Source organism: Lates calcarifer, linkage group LG19 (assembly GCF_001640805.2).
Source record: "Lates calcarifer isolate ASB-BC8 linkage group LG19, TLL_Latcal_v3, whole genome shotgun sequence".
Taxonomy (NCBI): Eukaryota; Metazoa; Chordata; class Actinopteri; family Centropomidae; genus Lates; species Lates calcarifer.
The window spans coordinates 23371294-23390588 of NC_066851.1; the positions used below are offsets into that span (position 1 = coordinate 23371294).

General features: G+C 43.3%; 2 protein-coding genes and 2 non-coding genes across 6 annotated transcripts; 3 read left to right on the forward strand and 1 right to left on the reverse strand.

Moving 5' to 3' along the window:
* Positions 1-192: 192 nt before the first annotated feature.
* Positions 193-1878, reverse strand: LOC108901639 (D-aminoacyl-tRNA deacylase 2). The gene is given in 4 exon segments (XM_018703194.2): positions 193-477; positions 479-660; positions 752-821; positions 1234-1878. Coding segments are annotated over 4 exon segments (495 nt in total). The 5' UTR covers positions 1345-1878; the 3' UTR covers positions 193-345.
* A 76-nt stretch (positions 1879-1954) lies between these two features.
* Positions 1955-5515, forward strand: nubpl (nucleotide binding protein-like). 3 transcript variants are annotated; one of them, XM_018703190.2, is made up of 11 exons: positions 1955-2311; positions 2945-3076; positions 3181-3246; positions 3519-3609; positions 3697-3736; positions 3818-3908; positions 4008-4101; positions 4472-4557; positions 4693-4813; positions 4937-5019; positions 5247-5515. In XM_018703190.2, exons 1-11 carry the CDS (start codon positions 2108-2110, stop codon positions 5307-5309), a joined length of 1071 nt encoding a protein of 356 aa, XP_018558706.1. In that variant the 5' UTR covers positions 1955-2107; the 3' UTR covers positions 5310-5515. The 3 variants fall into 3 exon arrangements, with proteins under 3 accessions (XP_018558706.1, XP_018558704.1, XP_018558705.1); XM_018703188.2 differs by having other exon boundaries at positions 1961-2311; positions 2945-3090; positions 3212-3246; XM_018703189.2 differs by lacking the exons at positions 1955-2311; positions 2945-3076; positions 3181-3246; positions 3519-3609 and having other exon boundaries at positions 3703-3736; positions 3818-3916.
* An 8902-nt stretch (positions 5516-14417) lies between these two features.
* Positions 14418-14491, forward strand: trnat-ugu (transfer RNA threonine (anticodon UGU)). Its single transcript has one exon. It is a non-coding gene; the product is annotated as a tRNA-Thr (tRNA).
* A 404-nt stretch (positions 14492-14895) lies between these two features.
* On the forward strand, positions 14896-14969 carry trnat-cgu (transfer RNA threonine (anticodon CGU)). The gene has a single exon. It is a non-coding gene; the product is annotated as a tRNA-Thr (tRNA).
* Positions 14970-19295: the final 4326 nt, after the last annotated feature.

Consider the following 19295-nt stretch of genomic DNA (forward strand, 5'->3'; position numbering starts at 1 on the left):
ACATTTAATTGCTGTCACTTGCTGCTCTCTTGACGTATGAACGGTTCTGGCGCAGGTTGTAACAGCTGCTGTAACCCAAGCTTACTGAATGCTCTTTACTTCCGTTTTATAACCTGAGCTGAGCGCCCCCTGCTGTCCCGGAGGAGACAGGTAACAATTGGGGCGACACATTAACAGTCGACGAATTCCAAGTCTGTGCAATTGTTTTTATAAAAAATATATCAAACAAATATCAATACATCATTCTTAGACAACACCAGAGACTCTTTCTGGCCTTGTTGGTGGATATTCAGACATTTTCAACCTAAACAACAGCATTACATGTGCAACTTAAAGTTTTCTATCTCAGAACTCCATCAGATGTGTGTATGGTCCATTGGTGTCGAGCTTCAGGACTTGTCTGTTTCCATACGTCCCGTGTTTCACCGTCACTTCAGAAGCAGCAGCCGCCAGCTCCTTCTCACACAGAGAAACAAAGGCGCCGATACAGCCGCAGTCCGTCCTCTTTGCTGATGTTGTTGTGGTACTGCATGGCCCTGCCTTTGGCCTTCCCACCCAGCGTGGCCTGAGGGACGATCAGCAGGCTGCCGGGAAGCTCCAGCACCGACACCATCTTCCCCGAGTCGGACTCACACAGCCGCAGGTTCAACAGAGTGGACACTGGGTGGAGGAGGAATTTCCATTTTCAGTGAGGGCAGAAGAGGATGGAGTTAAAACATTAGCAGGTCAAAGGTTAAAAAAGGTCACTGACCCATCTTGGGCAGGATGTCGTCTGTGGCTCCTTTGAAGAAACAGATGTAGATCACCATTCCTCTGTCGATCTGAGGGCAGGAAAACACAGGTCAGTGAAGGCAACAGTGACAAGTGTCATTAATGATGTGGACCAATCAGCAATCAGTATATCTCCTTGTTATGTAATTATCACTGACCATGACTGTTTGTTTTTGACCACAAATGCATTTTTTTATGGGTGCTGATAAGAAGTGCAATATATACTACATCTCACTATTCCTTACAATAATGATCTTTATCTGGCACTTTTCAAAACTGAACTTACAAAGTGCTTCATACTGGATATCAAAATATAATAAAATAAAATACATATTATATAAAAATTGTACAAATTCCACTAGTTATAAAGGTTTAAGGCGCTCACATAACTTCAGCCCACATCAACATTTCCAGTAGAGCTGAGGCAACATTATAAGGTTCAGAGCGTAGCCTGTTTCTCACCTGCACAAACTGAGCCTCTGAGTTTTCCTCCGCAGGTTTCACCTGCAGTCTGGCCTGCAGACACTGCTGCAGCACCGTGCGAGCCACCGGGCCGCTGCCTTTTTCTGTCATCCCTACCTGGACTTTAACTGTGTCCTCACAACTGTCCCCACGTCTTAAACGGTGTCCACTTAATAAATAATAATAAAACAACAAACACAGTCTAACAAATTCAGCATAAACACACCGCAAGAAAATAAGTCAACTGAGAGAAATGTTCAGTGAATGAAAGGAAAACTAAGATATCTCATGCAACACACTTCCGTAATAATGTCAGCCAAAATTACTTAACGGTGCGCAAGGCTGCGCGTTATTTACGCATATGCAATACAAAATGATTTACAGAAAAAACAACTACAATTAAGGTAACGAAAGTAGGGAAACTAGCAATTTTTTTCATTGCTGATTCATCTGATTATTATTTCATCAATTAATAGATTACTTGTTTGGGCTGTAAAATGTCAGAAGTCTTCTAAATGTCTTGTTTTGTCCAGTCAACACTCCTTTTAGTTACTCGTATAATACTGACTTAAAAATCATCGTATTTAAGAATATTTTGAGCATTTAAGACAGAAATTTAGCAGAAATTAGCTTTTTATCTCACAGTAAATAAAAAATTAAGAAATTGACTGTGTATTCATAGATTGAATAAAGTTTAAAAGACTTGTATCCAAGGTTTCACTTAAAATCTTATCATTGTCACTTTATAAGTGATCATTTTGACTTTGTGTCAAACATTCTGACATATATTTCACAGTTTTCACTCAAAAATTGAGAAGTTTTTCCTTGATATATCAAATGTTGACTTACAAGGTTAAAAACTTTGTGACTTATAATGTTTTCATGCGTAATTAGCGCAAACCTGATGCGCAGCAAACTGCCAATCCGAGCAGCATCTAAACAGCCAAACATGGCTCAGTTCACTTACAGCAGATTGTCCCACTTACTGAGAATATCCGCGAATAAACCTTCAGTTTTACGAACAGGGACAGAGATGAAACATGGACCTGCGTGTTGTTTACAGTTCATACGCTGCCAGGTAAGATGAACGTCTGTTTCTCTGAGAACAACACAGCTAAGCTAGCTAACAGCTTCATGTTAGCATCAGGTCAGACAACAGGAAACGAGAACGAGACCGGAAGTGTGATTTTATGATCAAAATAAAAGCAGTTACAGTAAAACACGATTGTATAGAAGTAGATAACTCACAATCAAATGAAGCAAACTGTCACCATGTTGTGTTTTATGTTTATTAACAATATGTTGTTCTTCATTTCACACATGTCACGTTGTATTTATGTGTTTTCGCTTTTTGTTAAATATATTTAAATGTCAGGAATATTAATTTGAAACACACAACCGGAAGTGTGTTTGTATTCATCGGAGCTTGACTCTGGGATTATAAATTCTATATAATTATGTATATTGCGGCGTACAGACTGTTACCAGGCCAATAACGTGTTGTATTAATTGGACTAATGAGGTTTAAATGAGCTATTATTGTTGTTCTTTGTTATTTTTATACACTAAAACTAAAAGCTGCAGCAGTGGTACAGGTGGTCTCTCTCTAACACTAAGTTTTGTTCAGTGCTGAAATGGAAACCAGCACTCCTGCAGTCACAGTTTTCCTAACCTTCAGGTTGTTTGTTTATTTGTTGTTGTTGTGTTGCAGAGGTCAGTGGACAGTAAGGCATTACAGGAGAGGCAGAAGCAGCAGATGGCCAGAAGTCTTCCCAAACAGAAGCCCATCGCTGGGGTCAAACAGGTCATCGTTGTGGCTTCGGGAAAAGGTGGCGTTGGCAAAGTCCACCACTGCAGGTACAGCATGAATTTCCTGCTGAAATATTGGAGAATTCTTCCAGTATCTTCAGTCTTTAGAGCAAATACATCCACAGCTTTAAGACTCAGGTGTTTTCTGTCTGTGTTTCTGTCTCTGCAGTGAATTTGGCTCTAGGATTAATGACCAACGATCCGGTAAGGACTCTTCTCTCTCATCATACATTTCTTTTCCTTTGTTCATACACACAATAAAGAAGAATTTAGACAAACTTAAGTGAGTTAATGAGATAAAATAGAGTAAAAAAAGATCACCTGAAGGACTTGCTGAGTCGCTCACTTCTTGTCTGTCAAACTGTTTATACACATCAGTGAGGTGTATAAACAGGAGGTATTCTGTCTTCCCTCTGAGTTTGAAGCTTTGTTCAAAATGTCTCTTCTCAGAATCTTTCTCTGTCTTTCTTTCTCAGTCCAAGTCAGTCGGCCTGTTGGACGCTGATGTCTACGGTCCGTCCATTCCCAGACTGATGAACCTGAAGGGAAACCCGGAGCTCACTGACAGTACGACGCATGGTTTACCTTCTCTCTCAAATCTCCAACTTCATATATCCATCTTTTCTGTCCTGAGCTGTTTTATCTTTCCTCCAGACAATCAAATGGTCCCTCTCACCAACTACGGGATTCCTTGGTGAGTCCCTCCGCTCAGAACAGTCGATTATTTCTGTTCTCTTCAGTCTTAACTCAGACTAATCATCTTCTTCTGTCTCAGCATGTCCATGGGGTTCCTGGTGGAGGATGTGGCTCCTATCGTGTGGCGGGGGCTGATGGTGATGTCAGCGATAGAGAAACTGCTCAGACAGGCGAGAAGGTTTCTCAACATCTTAGTTCAGATAATCCATCTCAGGTTAGACACTTAAGTTTTACTAAAATTATGTGTGTGCTTTTGTTTGTATTTGTAGGTGGACTGGGGGTTGTTGGATTATCTGGTGGTCGACATGCCCCCTGGGACAGGAGACGTGCAGCTGTCAATCACCCAGAACATCCCGATAGCAGGTCAGTCACAACAACACACACGACTGCTTCATATTTTAGTCCTAAACTAATACTGATATCCACCCTGAGTCTAAACCCTTAAACAGCCCGAGAACCCTGAGGTCAGGCCAAAAAGTCTTCAGTCTCCCTTTGTAAAAGTGTCCTCACTCTCACGGTCTAAATGTCAGACTGATCCTAACAAAGACAGGCTCTGCTCAGACCTGACACTAACATGAGTCTGTGGTGATCTGATCACAACTTAGTAACGTTAACTTTGTCTTCAAAGTTGACTCCTGTTGATCATCAGAAGCCTTTGCTGCAGGGTTGTTGTACAGAAATGACGTTGGTCATTGTGAAGTCTTGTCATGTGATGTGTTGTTTTGTTGTGGAGGTGCCGTGATCGTGTCGACACCGCAGGACATCGCCCTGCTGGACGCTCGCAGAGGAGCCGAGATGTTCAAGAAAGTTAACGTACCGGTAATCTGTGTGTGTGTGTGTGTGTGTGTGTGTGTGTGTGTGTGTGTGTGTGTTGTAAACAGTGTCCAGTCTACAGTCTGATGGGATGAAGTCACAGGAAGGTGAAAACGTCGTGTTTGGTGTTTGTTCCTGCAGGTTCTTGGTCTGGTGCAGAACATGAGTGTCTTCCAGTGTCCCAACTGTAACCACCAGACCCACATCTTCGGCTCCGACGGGGCCCGACAGCTCGCCGAAACCCTGGGAGTCCAGTTCTTAGGTAGGAGGATCTCCACTGGAGCTTTATGCTGTCAAACTGCTATGACACTTATTTCAGGACAAAGCATTTCAAGGAACATTGTTACAGATATTTTTAATAGATTTTATTGCTGTTTCCCTCCAGGTGACGTTCCTCTTCACCTGAACATCAGAGAGATGTCAGACAGAGGAAAACCAGTGGTCGTCTCCTCTCCAGACAGCCCAGAGGTCTCTATTCTATTCTATTCTATTCTATTCTATTCTATTCTATTCTTTATTTATCAAGTGCTTTTCAAAGTAAATTGTACTCATAGCTACGTTCCTCCATTTATTTATTTTTTTGTTTCAATAGAAAAGCATTGGTCCACATGGAATGATGATACTCTGCTTTGTTTCCTGTGTGTGTGTGTGTGTGTGTGTGTGTGTGTGTGTGTGTGTGTGTGTTCACTCTCCAGGCGGAGGCGTACAGGAAGGTGGCGTCTGCTGTGGTCCAGAGACTAGAGGAAGTCAACACTTGACCGACGGGACGTACAAACATAGATGTAAACACACAAACACACAGAACACAGACGAAAACGCACAAAGCTCTGCTCTGATAACGCACAATACAAGTTAAATGTAAAGCACTGCTGTTAACAGTTTTTACTGTTTATCACAGTAATACTGAAGAAATGTGATTCTTTTAGTCATGTGATGATGTTTAATAAAACTGAAGTGAACTCTTTATGATTTTCTGAATGTTACAGTTTAAGTTGCTCTGCGTGGTGGAGTTTTTAACTGTTTGCCTTAAATAGAGTTTGTCAAGGAATAATAATTCTGGAAGCTTCCCAGCACCATGCAGTGTCAGGGCTGAACAGCAGAGGGCGCTGGTTTCATGTTGAATAACCAAATGATGTCGATGTGTTTGTAAATGACACAGATACTCTCTGCTGCTGAGGTGTTTGTGAATGTCCATTTACACTTTAGAGGCACTTCACTAACTTCACTAACTTCACTAACTTCACTAACTTCACTAACTGGAGTGTTTCCATTTTATGCTACTTGTACTTTACATCTTGTTAAAGATTAAATCAGTGGCTCCCACTATTTCTGACTTGATACAAGAGTCTAGTCTTGTATCAGATGTCTGTGAGTTGTTAGCAGTTCCACTGCAGAGACATTTCGCCTCTAAACTTCTCACATGGTTTCATTTAACCTCTAATTTAACCCATGGGACGCTTTGGCCTTGGTGGAGCTACATTAGGTGTGTTGTTGTCTGCACTGGATTCAGACAGTCTTGACTGATTCTGCATCGTTTGAAAGCTCTAAGTCTCCTGATTCTATCTCATATCACTACAGCAGCTGTTAACACAGAACTGGTTCCGGCTTGTGGCTCTGAAGAGTTTTCCACACAAAAAGTCTTACGACAGGCTTTATTTTCCTCTTTTATGCTAAGAAATAACAGAAGAGGCAACAAAATCAATAGATTTGAACCATGCCTCTGTAACCCTGGTTGAGTATCTCTTCTTGGTTGTAAAATTTAACGAGTTTCCTTTCAAAGGAGACCGGGGTTATGACTGTAATCAAAAGGGGCTGGAGAACAGTAACCTCTTTATTTTGGGTACGTTATTCTCAGGCTTGTGCACAAATATGGGGGGTGTCTCGAAGCCCAGAGATGTAAAACTACCCACTGTTTAATCAAGTATCTACCACATCAATCATCTGACGGCCTCTCAGATTTATCATGTGTCTCTTTTGGAGGGGCCCGAGCCCCAGTTTGGGAACCATTGGACTAACCCAGCTCCAGCTCCACCATAGGTACAGGTGCACTGTTACATCAGTATTAACAGTATAGTCATTTTTGCTGTAGTGCAGTAAACACACAGAATGGTCCAATTTATTTTTCCTCTCCTCCCTGGTGTCGCTCACGTTCAGGAGGGAACAACTGAATCAACAATGAGAGTAATTTCATCTTTAGGAATATATAAAGCTGTTTGTTTTGATTCAGATTGGTTCAGACGGAGTCACATGATGGTTTCCAGGAGGAGGAGGAGTTAGTGATGGTACCCAGACTGAGACTTTGGTTCACAGCGGACGTTTTCTTCACACACTTTTCGCCAGAAACTGTTGACCACAGCTGTGAAATGTCTCACTGTGTAGGCGCAGAACAACACCCTTATCCTGGGAGCACACACACACACACACACACACACACACAGAGGAGGGAGGCTTTCTCTGGAAAGGTGACAGGAATGAACGGACAATAACTCGCCTCATCTGGGAAAATCTCTCTTTCAGTCTTTTGTGTGTTTTTAAGTGTGGATGTGTGTGTTCGTGTTTGTGTGTGTGTGTGTGAGTGTGAGTGTGAGTGTGAGAGTGTGAGTCAGCCCACACTCTGATTCCTGGCTGGTGGTGTGACTGGCAGTTTGCCTCGAGGAGGGACAGCCAAGGAGTCACACACACACACACACACAAGCCTGCGCAGCTATCCTTGTTAGGACACTGCATTGACTGCCATTCAGAGTGGACAGTCCAACCCAAACCCTAACTTTAGCCTCCCCTCACTTCACACCTTAAGGCCTGTTTATACTGCAAAGCCTACGCAATTACACCATGAAAACACTGGTTGGCAGTGGATTTTCTGTGTTAAGTTGCTTTGTGTACTTCGAACCATGACGACTGAAACTGAGCAGATTGTGTTAAAAGTCTGAGTCTTACTTTTACTGAAATTACTGCAACGCAGAAAAGAGAGAAGACGTCAGAGGAGATGGTGTACGACTGCTGAGCCGACTGAGGCAGATGGAGGGAGAGTTTACTTTGTTCGTCCGACCAGAAATCCTGGGAAACAACTGGATATACATTGGAGGAAATGCAGTTACCACGATATGTAGTTCTATTTCTAGGGAGGTGTACATCAGACTACAGCAAAGCTATGCAGAGGTATAAACTGGCCTTTATCTCTAACCTCAACCAGGACCTCAGAAATGACTCATTAGGATCAGGATTTCGTCACTGTGAGGTCTGCTGGTCCCAACAAGGTCTATGTTTTTATACTGGAAAAGGTCCCAACACATGCACACACACACACACATAAAGATAAGAGAGAATTTCCCAAATGACTCAAAGTCTACTTGCACTTGGTATTTTGGTTTCACAAAACAAAAACACAATTTCTCAGAAACTTTCCACCAAAATCCTTTTCTTGACATCTGAGGTCAGAAATTGGCCGTGAATTTGCAGAATCAGGGTTTATTTTATACCGATAATACACAGGAGGATCTGTTGTAGTCAAGCAAAGCAAAAATCCACCATAAGACTGCAGAGGAGCCGCAGGAACGTTTAGCTGACACAGGAGTGGTTCAGCGTTCCACAGTGAGAACAAACAAACAGGGTCCACGTGGAAAACTTGACCTGCAGCCTGATCACAAACATCAGCGTGTGAAGTCTGCACAGCAACATCTGGATGAGCCAGAGCCATTCTGGAAACAAGAGCTGCGGACAGATGACGGTAAAATGAAAGGAGCTTTTTGGCCACGTTCACCAAAGGTGTGTTTGGAGAAGAAGGAAGAAAAAGGAGCAGCATTTGATGAAAAGAACACCCCGCCAACTGTTGGATTGGACTGAATGATTCCACTAAATATCATGCAAATGTCCAAGAAAGTGAAAGTGAAAAGAGGCAGGCCTCTACGGCAGGACAATGATCCGAAGCAGACCTCAAAATCCACCATGGACCACTTCCAGAAACACAAGCTGAGAACGGCCCCCACCAAACCCCCCCTCAGTTTCAGTTTGTTTTTTAGACACAGACCTCAGAATGAAAGGCTGCAGGACGTTTGGAAATTACAGCTGCAAAACACACACACACACACACACACACACACACACACACACACACACACCATGATGTCGTCGACCCATCAGTCAACATATTAATTTTACCTCCCTCACTCTCTCTCTCTCTCTCCCTCTGCAGAGAATTGACATCAAACTCGTTTAACCTTGTACCAGGAAGTCAATTCTATTTCAGCTCAGGAAATGAAGCAGACAGATGAGGAGAGGAGTGGAGAGGAGGAGGAGGAGGAGGAGGAGGAGGTGAAGCTTCTCATCTTCAGCTGACTGGGAAACTTTACATCCACATAAAAACAACCTTTCCTGGATTTTACGCCAAATAGAAACTGCTTGATTCATATCAGTGTGACAGATAGATAGATAGATAGATAGATAGATAGATAGATAGATAGATAGATAGAGGTTTAATTCTTCACTTTCTTCCTCCTGCATGTGAGTCATCACCACTGAGGCAGAGAGATGAATAATATAACAGACAGAAATATATTATTGATTCAGGTTATGTTGAGAAACCTTCCTAAACTTATTACCACACAAGAACCAATTCATCATAAAGTTTTTCCTGAGAGATTACCCTGACATTTACATCTTAATCCTTCTCTTCATACTGTTGATGAACACATCTCCAGCCTTTTATCTGCCATGCAAAAAACAAACAAAAAAACAGTAGCTCCTGCAAAAGCCACATCTCTTAGCTCTCCAGCGCTGCCTTCAGGTGCTGTTACTGCCTAAACGTTTCTGGCCCGTCATTAACACAGAGACAAGCAGCTGACTGACAGAGTTCCACCTGAGAGCAGTCTGAGCCCAAAGATTAGACTCTGTAACTCGCTTGGAAAGATGATAAATTCAAAGTCCTTCTGGGCAAGCGGCAGCCATCTTGACAATACCCAGTTACTTTGGGCTAATAAGACCAGGCTCCCATCAGAAGGAATGTATAGAATCACCTGTGAAATCTGGTTCTAATTAAGTGTCTTTAAGTGGTTTTGTTTCCTCCCTCTGATAAAGTACTCAGCAAGTATAATGAAACCCGCTGAGGCATCTTCAGCTGCAGTTCTCTGAATGTCCACTAGGTGGTATCATCAAGAAAACGCAGAGTGTTGACGTGAATGGAAACTCCTACACAATTTCACTTCTCCTGTTCTGGTGTTAAAGCTTCAAACCTTTTGTTTCACCTTGGTAAGTTTTCAGCTCAGGACTCTTTTGCCCAAATCAAACATTTCTGTGTCTAATTTTAGAGAACAATGCAGAAAATGAAATGTCTCATCAGAAACTGTAGTTGCGACAGAGACACTGTGTCGTATTTGTCATAAGTTTATGGTTTCAATACACAGGCCTTCATCATCATCATCGTCTTCTTCCAAACATTGTTTGTTCTGTTGTTGTTTATAAATCCGAGTCTTCACCTGCGCTCCCAAACACAGAGCAGGAGACGAAGAGAGGAGGAGGAGGAGGAGGAGGAGGAGGAGGAGGAGGGAGCTGTTTTTGTTTCTATGTTTGTAAAGTCATCTCTCCCACTCATTTTCTTCTTCTTCTCTAATTTGGGAATGCAGGATGTGGTTTTCATAACAATGAGGAGTTATATTTCATTTCTGTGCTGACGGAAGCACAAACACACAACTACACACACACACACACACACACAGCAGCATCTTTACACACTGACAGTGCATGTACACAAACATACATGACACATGCAAATGTAGACAGCACACACTCACTCACACATGCACACAGACACACAAAAGAATATTCACATTCACCAACCTACACACAAACACACAGATACACACACCACTTGTGCTGTGTGTGTATTTAATGTGTGCATTCCATATTATGCAAATGTACAACACAGAGTGAACACTGGCACAAAAGCAGCCAAAGCCAATACACACACACACACACACACACACACACACAAAGAGGAGGAGGAAGATGGAGAAAGAAGAAAATGGAAATGAGAAATGCTGCTGGATGAGCGACAGACGTGATTCAACTGCAGCTGAACAGAAGCTGTGATCTGATGAAGCTGCCGTATGTTGTTGTCTTGACAATGTGAACGTGATTCTGTCCTGATATAGTGGAGTCTCCAGCCAAGAGCAATTAAAAACACAAATTTAAATGAATTCTGACTGACTGAGAGTCAGCAGCTTAAACTGCTGGAATCAGACCAGAGAGTTCAGAGTGAAGCTGAACTGTAGATCAGTTAAACACCAGAGTCCATCTCTGAGATCCAGGAAACTGACGGAAAGTGAGTTTTTTCTGCTGCCAGCAGGTGCTGCTTTTGCCCCAAATGACCTTTCACCTCTGGACCTACACACAGGAAACCAACAGACCTGTAATTACCAACCAACCCTCTCTGCTCACATTTACAGATTCCCATCGAGTGCAGGAAAACCAAGACGGCCACAATTAGACTTCTTATCTCACTAATGGAGAGCCATATGTAGATTAGAGTGAGAGGATGTGTTTGAGCCAGGGAACACACGGGGCTGACTGACACCAAAACTGTTGATGTTTTAGATTCCTGAAAAACATATTTACCACCAGACTTGATTAGAGCTGCCGGAAATATTTGGACTAATATCAAATCATCAACATTTGGTCAATTATACACACAGGGAGGAACGTACACTGAACTACTGAATCCAAACTGCAGTGAAAAAGTGCATCAGCAGCAGCTGTTTAATGAGTAGCTGAGAAGTTTTCCCAAAAACAGCAGCTCTGGGTTTAACGACACGCAAGAAGAAGAAGAGGAGTGTTGCCAGAGAAGCTGAACTTGGTCAGAGTTTAAACAGCCTGAACTGGTGCTGGTGTTTCCTACGTCAGGAGGACTGCTGCTGCCTCGCTGGGTGGTTTGAAGCGACCTCACAGTTTTAGGCCGGACGTTTCCTTTATTTGGTTCATAATGGACGAGGTCGAAAGATTCTTCATCTTATTACAGTTTCTCCCACACACTTTCCTCTGCTCTGCATGGACACACACACACACACACACACACACACACACACACACACACTACTCGTTGACCTTGTGATCGCTGCTCTCGCCTGCAGCCCAGAGCGTTGCCTCGTTGCCATGACGACGCAGCTGTACAGCTTGTGGCCGGATAAACAGCAGCAGCTGGTTCCAATTGTGCTGTGTCACTGTGTGTGTGTGTGTGTGTGTGTGTGTTTTCTCATTAAGGCAGCACCCCCACACTCCTCCAGTCATCTGTCTTCTTCTTTTAGGGAGAACAAGGTGAAGCCTCCTCCTCCTCCTCCTCCTCCTCCTCTCACTCTTCTCTCTCTCCTATTATTTTCATCACCCCCTCCTCCCCTCCTCCCCTCCCTCTTCTCCTCTTCCCTCTCCCCCCTTTCTCATTTTCTCTCCTCCCTCCCTCTTCTCTCTCCCCTGCACTTATTTTCTCGTTTTATGTCCTCCTCTTTCACCCTCGCTCCTGGCTCTTGTCTCGTCTCCCATATTTGTCTACGACCACGTCAGCCCACACTGGGCACATTACACAGGCAGGAGAGGTAGTCGTGGTACAGCAGCTGCAAAACAGGGCAGCGGCGTACCGTATGAGATGATTGTTTTATGCTGATGAACATGGGATAATGTGCATCAAGTGTAACTTCACCCCGGCTCTGAGCCTAACTCAGGTTCAGGGTGATTTAAACAGTAGATGAGCTGTTGTGTTTTCAACCCTCAAAGGAGAGGGAGGGGCGGAGGTGACTGTAGTGATTCACAGGGATGGATGGTGAGCTAATCACAAACATGCTAACATCATATCGTCACACTCCTCAGCCAGGAGCAGGCTGGTGTTGGTGCAGCATCAGTCATCTCAGCAGGGTCACTGAGTAGTTTTACAGTGTGGTGACAAAGAGAAACACTGGATGGATTACAGGGCCTCAAACCTTCTTCTTTTTCTCTCCTCTCTCTCTTTCCACTCCATCTTTTTATCTTTCCTCTCTTTAGCTGTTTTATTTCTCTGTTGCTCCTCCTCTTCCTTCCTTCCTTCCTATTCTCCTTCATTCTTCACATTTCCTCTCTCTGACCATACGACATCTTTTCCTCCTAAAGCTCTTCCTCTTTAATACACCTTTTCATCCTTCATCCTTTGCTTCCCTCCTCTTTTCTGTCCTAATTTCTTCTTCTGGCATATTTTCTTTTTGTCCCCTCTTCTCTTTATTCTTTATACCTTTCTCCTTTATCACCTCTTTCCTTTCCTTTCACTAACTGTCCGATTAATAAACTTAATTGCTGAAGTTGCAGGTTGATTGACTGTACTTTCAGGGGAGAGCCCCTCCCCCTTTTATTTCCCATGATGCTCTGTGCTCCACTGGTTTGAAACAGAACAAAGATGGAGTACAACACCCTGTTCACTTCTCCTGTCAAGATGGAGCCTCCCTTTGTCTTGTTAAAGGTCTGTGTATGTGTGTATGTGAGAGTGTGTATTCATGTGCTTGTCGATGCATGGATTTCATTGTGTGTGTGTGTGTGTGTGTGTGTGTGTGTGTGTGGAGGGTTAATAAGCTCTGTGGTTCACCTGAGTCTCTCGAGCCTCGGGACATGTGGCCAGCCGTGTGTGTGTGTGTGTGTGTGTGTGTGTGTGTGTGTGAATAATTTAGAGCTATATAGAAAACCACAGTTTCATTTCTCTCTCCTCATAACTGCAGTTTCCCAGTGTTACTGTGATAACAGCTCTGTTTAATGAATCAGTGTGAGACGTTACACAGGTACAGTATAGTCACTTATGTGCCGGAACTGTTTCTTGGAAAACCAAAACCAATTGAGGTGAATAACCACAGTTGTTGTTGGTGATCGAGAAACAGTTACACAACATACCTCTGTAAAACCACAAACTGAGGTGTTTTTGTACAAATACCTCAACAAGGTACAACATGTTAGTGACAGTGATGGTCAGTGACAGTGATGGTCAGTGACAGTCTTTGGCTGATATGGAGCGTCCATACCTGGATGTTGATGTGTGTGTGATTTACAGTGTTCTGAACTTTTGTCTCTCTGAGGACCCCTACAGCCTCATGAATGACAACCAGAGCCTCCTAAAAGCCCACTTTAAACCTTCTGAAGGACTTCTGGGACCTCCAAGACTCCCTGAACCTTCTGACGGTCCTCCACCTGACTACTAAAACCTCTCAAAATCATCCGCAGAATCACTTCACTGACCATTTAAACCTTCTAAAAAACTACTAGAACAATCCCTAAGATCTCTAGAACCACTGAAACATCCTAAAAGATCCTCAGAACTATCTCAGCAATGGCTAGAACCTCGTAAAAGATCCTTCAAACCTTCTTTAGATTCTGCAAATCATATAAGGACCATGAAAAATCAATGTTTCCCTGTTGAATTTACCACTTGGATGTTGATGAGGTGAAACTGATAATTACAGCAGCTCCATTAAAGAGTTTTTCATTATTTCAAGAGAACCCACTTGAGTTTGGTTCTGCTGGGGTAAACTTCCCCGGTGCAGTAAAGAGCAGGACAGAGTTGCTAACGTTAGCCTAAACTCTGATATAAAAGCATGCAGGACCAGCTCTCGCTCCTCTGAACAGCTCCTTTATAGACATAACCTGAGAATTACCTGCTTTCGGCTCATGTCTGGCTCGCAGGTATGAAAGTGCATCTGATGAAAAATGCAGAGGTTGTTGCTGTTTGTACTTTTTTTTTCAAAGTAAAGCGTGGAAATGGTTTTTGCTTTTCAGCACTTGCAGGAAGAGAAATGCTTTGATTTGACAAGACTAACATTATTAAAATGTTTGCTGTGAAAAATGTCTGATAGATGGTGCTCTGTCAGTGAGGTGCTGTGGCTTAGCTGGTCAAAGCGCCTGTCTTGTAAACAGAAGATCCTGGGTTCAAGTCCCAGCAGCACCTTCCTCTCTCGCCTGTTTTAAAACAATTAAACACCGAACATTTCAGTGAATTTCTCAGAGGATATTGATGAGAACAAAGGGCACTTTTTGTGTGTGAGTGTATGTTAGTGTATTCATGTATGTTCATGATAGATAGAGAAAGATACACAAACCTCTGCATTGTGGTTGTAATTGCACATCTTTCCCCATGAATCGCCTGCTTCTAGCACACAGACTCTTTGTAATCTTCTTCGAACTGAGGAAATATCTTTTTCTTTGAAACACCTACAGAGAGACCGGGTCCGCCTGCGCTCCTGCATCAGGGTCACAGTTTCATTTCAAAGACACAAATAAAACTGTTGTTGTTTTGCTTTTGTTTGGCTTCAAAAATCCTTTCAAACTGTCTAAACCTCTTTCAGGGACACAGGTGCTGTGGCTTAGCTGGTTAAAGCGCCTGTCTCGTAAACAGGAGATCCTGGGTTCAAATCCCAGCAGCACCTCACAGATCCTGCTTGTTGTTTCCACACTTTCTGATCATCACTCTTTCTTAACTTCTTCAGTTAAGAAAGTACGTCCACTAAAGTTCTTGTTTGGCTGGAATACCACTGCCTCCATCTGTTGGTGTGTGACTTTCAGTGGTGGGAGAAGGATTCAGGTCTATTACTTAAGTAAAATAACACAAACAAACCAACTGAACTTGACAATGATGTTTCACTCAGTACATCACTGAGCTCTCAGAAACACAGTAGAAATGTAGAAAGTAGAAGACTGCCCTTCCATACAAAACAACCCCACAGATCATTTATTCAAGCAGCTTATCACAACACAGTAAATATCTTGACCTAGAAAACCGCACAAGATGGCAAAGAAGTCATGTAGTGTTTGACTGTGAGCCTGAACACAGAGATGCTGTTCATGAACCACATTTGAACCTGGAACATCAAGCGTTATGACTGACACAACATGTCCCACCGGGAGACGACGCCTCGGAGCCGAGAGTGTGTGTGTCTGTGTGAATGTGAGCGTTAGAAACAGAGAAAGTGCATTTGTATGTGTCTCAGTGAGCGGAGATGCATCGTGTGTGTGTGTGTGTGTGTGGAAGATGAAAGGGATGCAGACTGGCCTCAGGCTCCAATTAAAAACAGGCTGGGGTTGCCTATGGCGATACAGGTGAACTGAAGTACTTTATGAAATATTTCTGACAGACAGACAGACTGACTGACCGGTTATACACCTCCAGCAGAGAACAAACTGTTCTGTGGATGTTTCTCGTGTCCGGGTTAATGTTTAAACTTCACTGTGTTTGTTCTGCTTCTAACCTTTTTACTCAGGCTTTTATCGGGCTGACTCGGTACATCTTTGTGAAGATGTGCTCGGTCCCTGAATGCATCAAACATAATCAGAACAAAAATCACACCAGTTCACTTTCAGTTTTACTTCCAGTTATTTCAGATGTTAAAAACCACCACAGCACATGAAACAAGATGAATTCAATTATGAATGAATTAATGTTAAACACTCCACAGTTTTGTACAGTTTTTACAGACATTCATGGTTCCCAGATGATGAATCCACTAACTCTCTTGTCATTTCAGATCCTGCTGCTCCCGCCTGCCCTGCAGTAACCCCAGTCCTTCCTGATTCCCCCACGCTCACCTGCTCACCTGCTCACCTGCTCACCTGTTCCCCTTTCCCTCGTTAGCCCCTTAGTAAGCTATATATACCACTCCACGTCCACTCGAGTTTTTACCTGCCCATCTAAACACTTCAGCCCTTGCCAGCATTATTTTTAAATACAGGTGAACTGTTCTGAACTTTAGTCCCTCTGAGGACCGTTACAACCTCCAAAAGACACCTACTACCTCATTAATGACAACCAGAACCACTATAAACCTTCTGAAGGAACCTGGGACCTCCAAGACTCCCTGCACCTCCTCAAGGACTTCTACAACCTCCTCACTGCCCAGTACAGCCTTTTAAAGGACCACTAGAGCATAATATGTGGCAACAGGCATCAAATGAGGCAATGAAGCCTCCAAACTTCTTTACGCACAGAGGCAAAGCACCCTGCATTAAAAGAGAAGCCTGAGCCTGAGTTCTTTGAAGAAACGTGGGACAGCAGCAGGTCTTCAGGTGCAGCTGAGGATAAGAAGCCTTTCACTGTTGGTGAGGAGCTGCTGCTGTGTTATGGTGAGTTGTATTTATGATGCTCTTTACATGTGTTTGTTTTTATGTTTTTCCTTTTACACCTGTCTGTTTTTCTAAGCGACCAAAAGATGATTTTTAATAATGGTAATTTCTCTGGCAAAAATCTTCAAATTCTAGAGATGTTTTTGACTGTGAGAGGAGAAACATGGCACCTTTCTGAAACCTGCAGAGAGATACTGTCAGGAGTAAGAGGGAGGAGGGAGATGCAGACGAGCTGAGGATGAAGAGTTGGTCTGTTGTGTCTGGAAAATGAAATGTGTGCAGGCTGCTGTAACTGCATTACAGTATCAGATAACCAGATTCATGAGCAGTGCTGCTGCGTGGAGCTGCCTCACCAACTCCTCCAGTTATTTTTCATCTTCTCCTCCGCTTCTTCAAACTCTGTTCCCTCTACTAATAATTCCATCTTCTTGTTTTTCCCTCTAAAGTGCTTTCCCCTCAGAGGCTGCAGTACTTTCACTGCAGGGAGGAAGTTCAGTTGCGTGTTTGTTTGCTGTCTCTTGGTTTTTCCCTGGTAATGATGAAAAGATGGTATTTTCTCCTTTTTTATTTTTAATTCTTCTGCTTTCACTTCCACATCCTGTTCTTAAACATACTAACACATGCAGGAAAGATCCAGATCCACAAACCACCACACTGGTGTTACTGGTTATCAGCTGCTAATTAAATGTCTGAGATCATTTAGAAACAGTGTCACTCTTACGTAATTTGCCCCCCAGAGAGCACTGAGAGTCTGATTGTTTCTGTGTTGACTGATAGTTCTTTGGAATAAAGCTCAGCCTGTTGCTGCAGAGTCACTGAACGTCGCTGCAGTTGTTGTTGCAGTTGATTCATGCAGCTGTGAGTGAAGGAGCTGCTGGTCAGTCAGGAAACAAACAAACTGAGAGAGAGAGAGAGAGAGAGGTGATTCATTACAAGCTTTTGTTCTGATTATAAGGCCGTTTCCTTCTCAGACACACACACACATTTAGACTCTTCCCATGTGAGTCGACTGAATTGGTCGTTCCTGTCACTGAGTTTTTATTCTACAGCTGCATTCATCCTCCTCCTCCTCCTGGAAACAGAGCAGTTGGTATTTACTGTCAGCAGAGTGTACGTGTTTGTAAATGTTTGTGTGTGTTTCCCTGAGTGTGTCATCATCCTGAAGATGACTCCGTACCTGAAAGAATTGTTCAGCGTTTTGGGAAATTGCTCATCTGCTCGCTCTCTGAGGGTGAGACGTGCAGATTCAGGGCAGGAGTAGTTTAGCTGAGACAGTTAGCTCTGTCCAAGGTGAAAAATACACCTACCAACACCTCAGAGATCGCTACACAAACAGAAATGTAAAACTAACACAAACACATGAATGAATTATAAACTAGCCCCTCCCTCTTTCTCCACTGAAGCACCTAATCTCAAACCAGTTCTTTCGAATCTTTTGATTTGTTTTGTTGTTGTGTTCAGTGCTAGCTTTGCTGAGAAAGCAAAGGCAAAGAACCAAAGAACCGAACCAGCTCCTGACCGACACTAGCACCAAGTCATCATGTCAGCGTCACCTGTCTCCGCCCCGCCTCGCTCCTCCTCTTCAAAATGGCATCAGCGCACACCGTCGTGTGAGAGCGGCTGACGACAGAGGAGGGAAGCAGGGGATCATGGGAAATTACTGCTGATACAGAAATGACTTTAATATTCACTGGATGAAGGAAAACAGCTGCTGCAACACACACACACACACACACACACACACACACACACACATCTTCTCCGTCCTCTGCTCTCCTCTACTTTTAAATGTCACCTCTCTCTCTCCTGTGTCTCTCACCCTCCCCATTCCTCTTTATGCAAACTCACGCCTCCCCCTCCCTCCCTGCCTCACTCCTCTCTCACCTTCCCTCTCTCTCTTTCTGACTGTCACCTTTCTCTCCTCTTTCTCTTCCACTCCCTCTTTTACTTTCACACTCATTATTCTGCACAGTTTCTCTCTCTCTCTCTTCTCTCTCTGACTCTCTGCTTTATTTCCTCCTGGTCTTTGAAGACAATGCTCCATCCATCACCTCAGTGATGCTGTTGTGTCTGAATCCCTGCAGCTGGTTCAACATCTGGTGGAAAACTTAAAACAGCCCAATAGTTCTGGGCCTGTAACCTTCATGTATGGGTGGGAATGTTTGGCTGTCCACATACTTTTGTCCATTTATGTGCTCCTACATGTTCTCCTTCGCCTCCCTCACACATTTTCATTTTAGTTTTTTCACCAAGCGCACGTTATTAAAGTGGAACTGTTTCTTTCCTCACACACCCATCACAACCAAAATATTTTTATTACAGTGCACACACACACACACACACTCGTCTGTTAATAGTATCAGGACCAGGCAGCTGCTCTCCACCGCAGCAAAGACCCCCCGCAGAGGCCTGTTAAACCCTGTGTGTGTGTGTGTGTGTGTGTGTGTGTGTGTGTGTGTGTCTCCACCCTCATACTAAGCAGATAAAGTCATCACATCCTGATGAAAATAACCAAATAGGTCACAAAAAATGTTTGTGCTGCTTTAAGCTCGTGCATGTGTGTTATTACAGTAGAAAAGAATGAAGTGTAATGAAAGGAAGCCGAGGCTCACTGTGTTAAGGATGAGTGTTTCTTT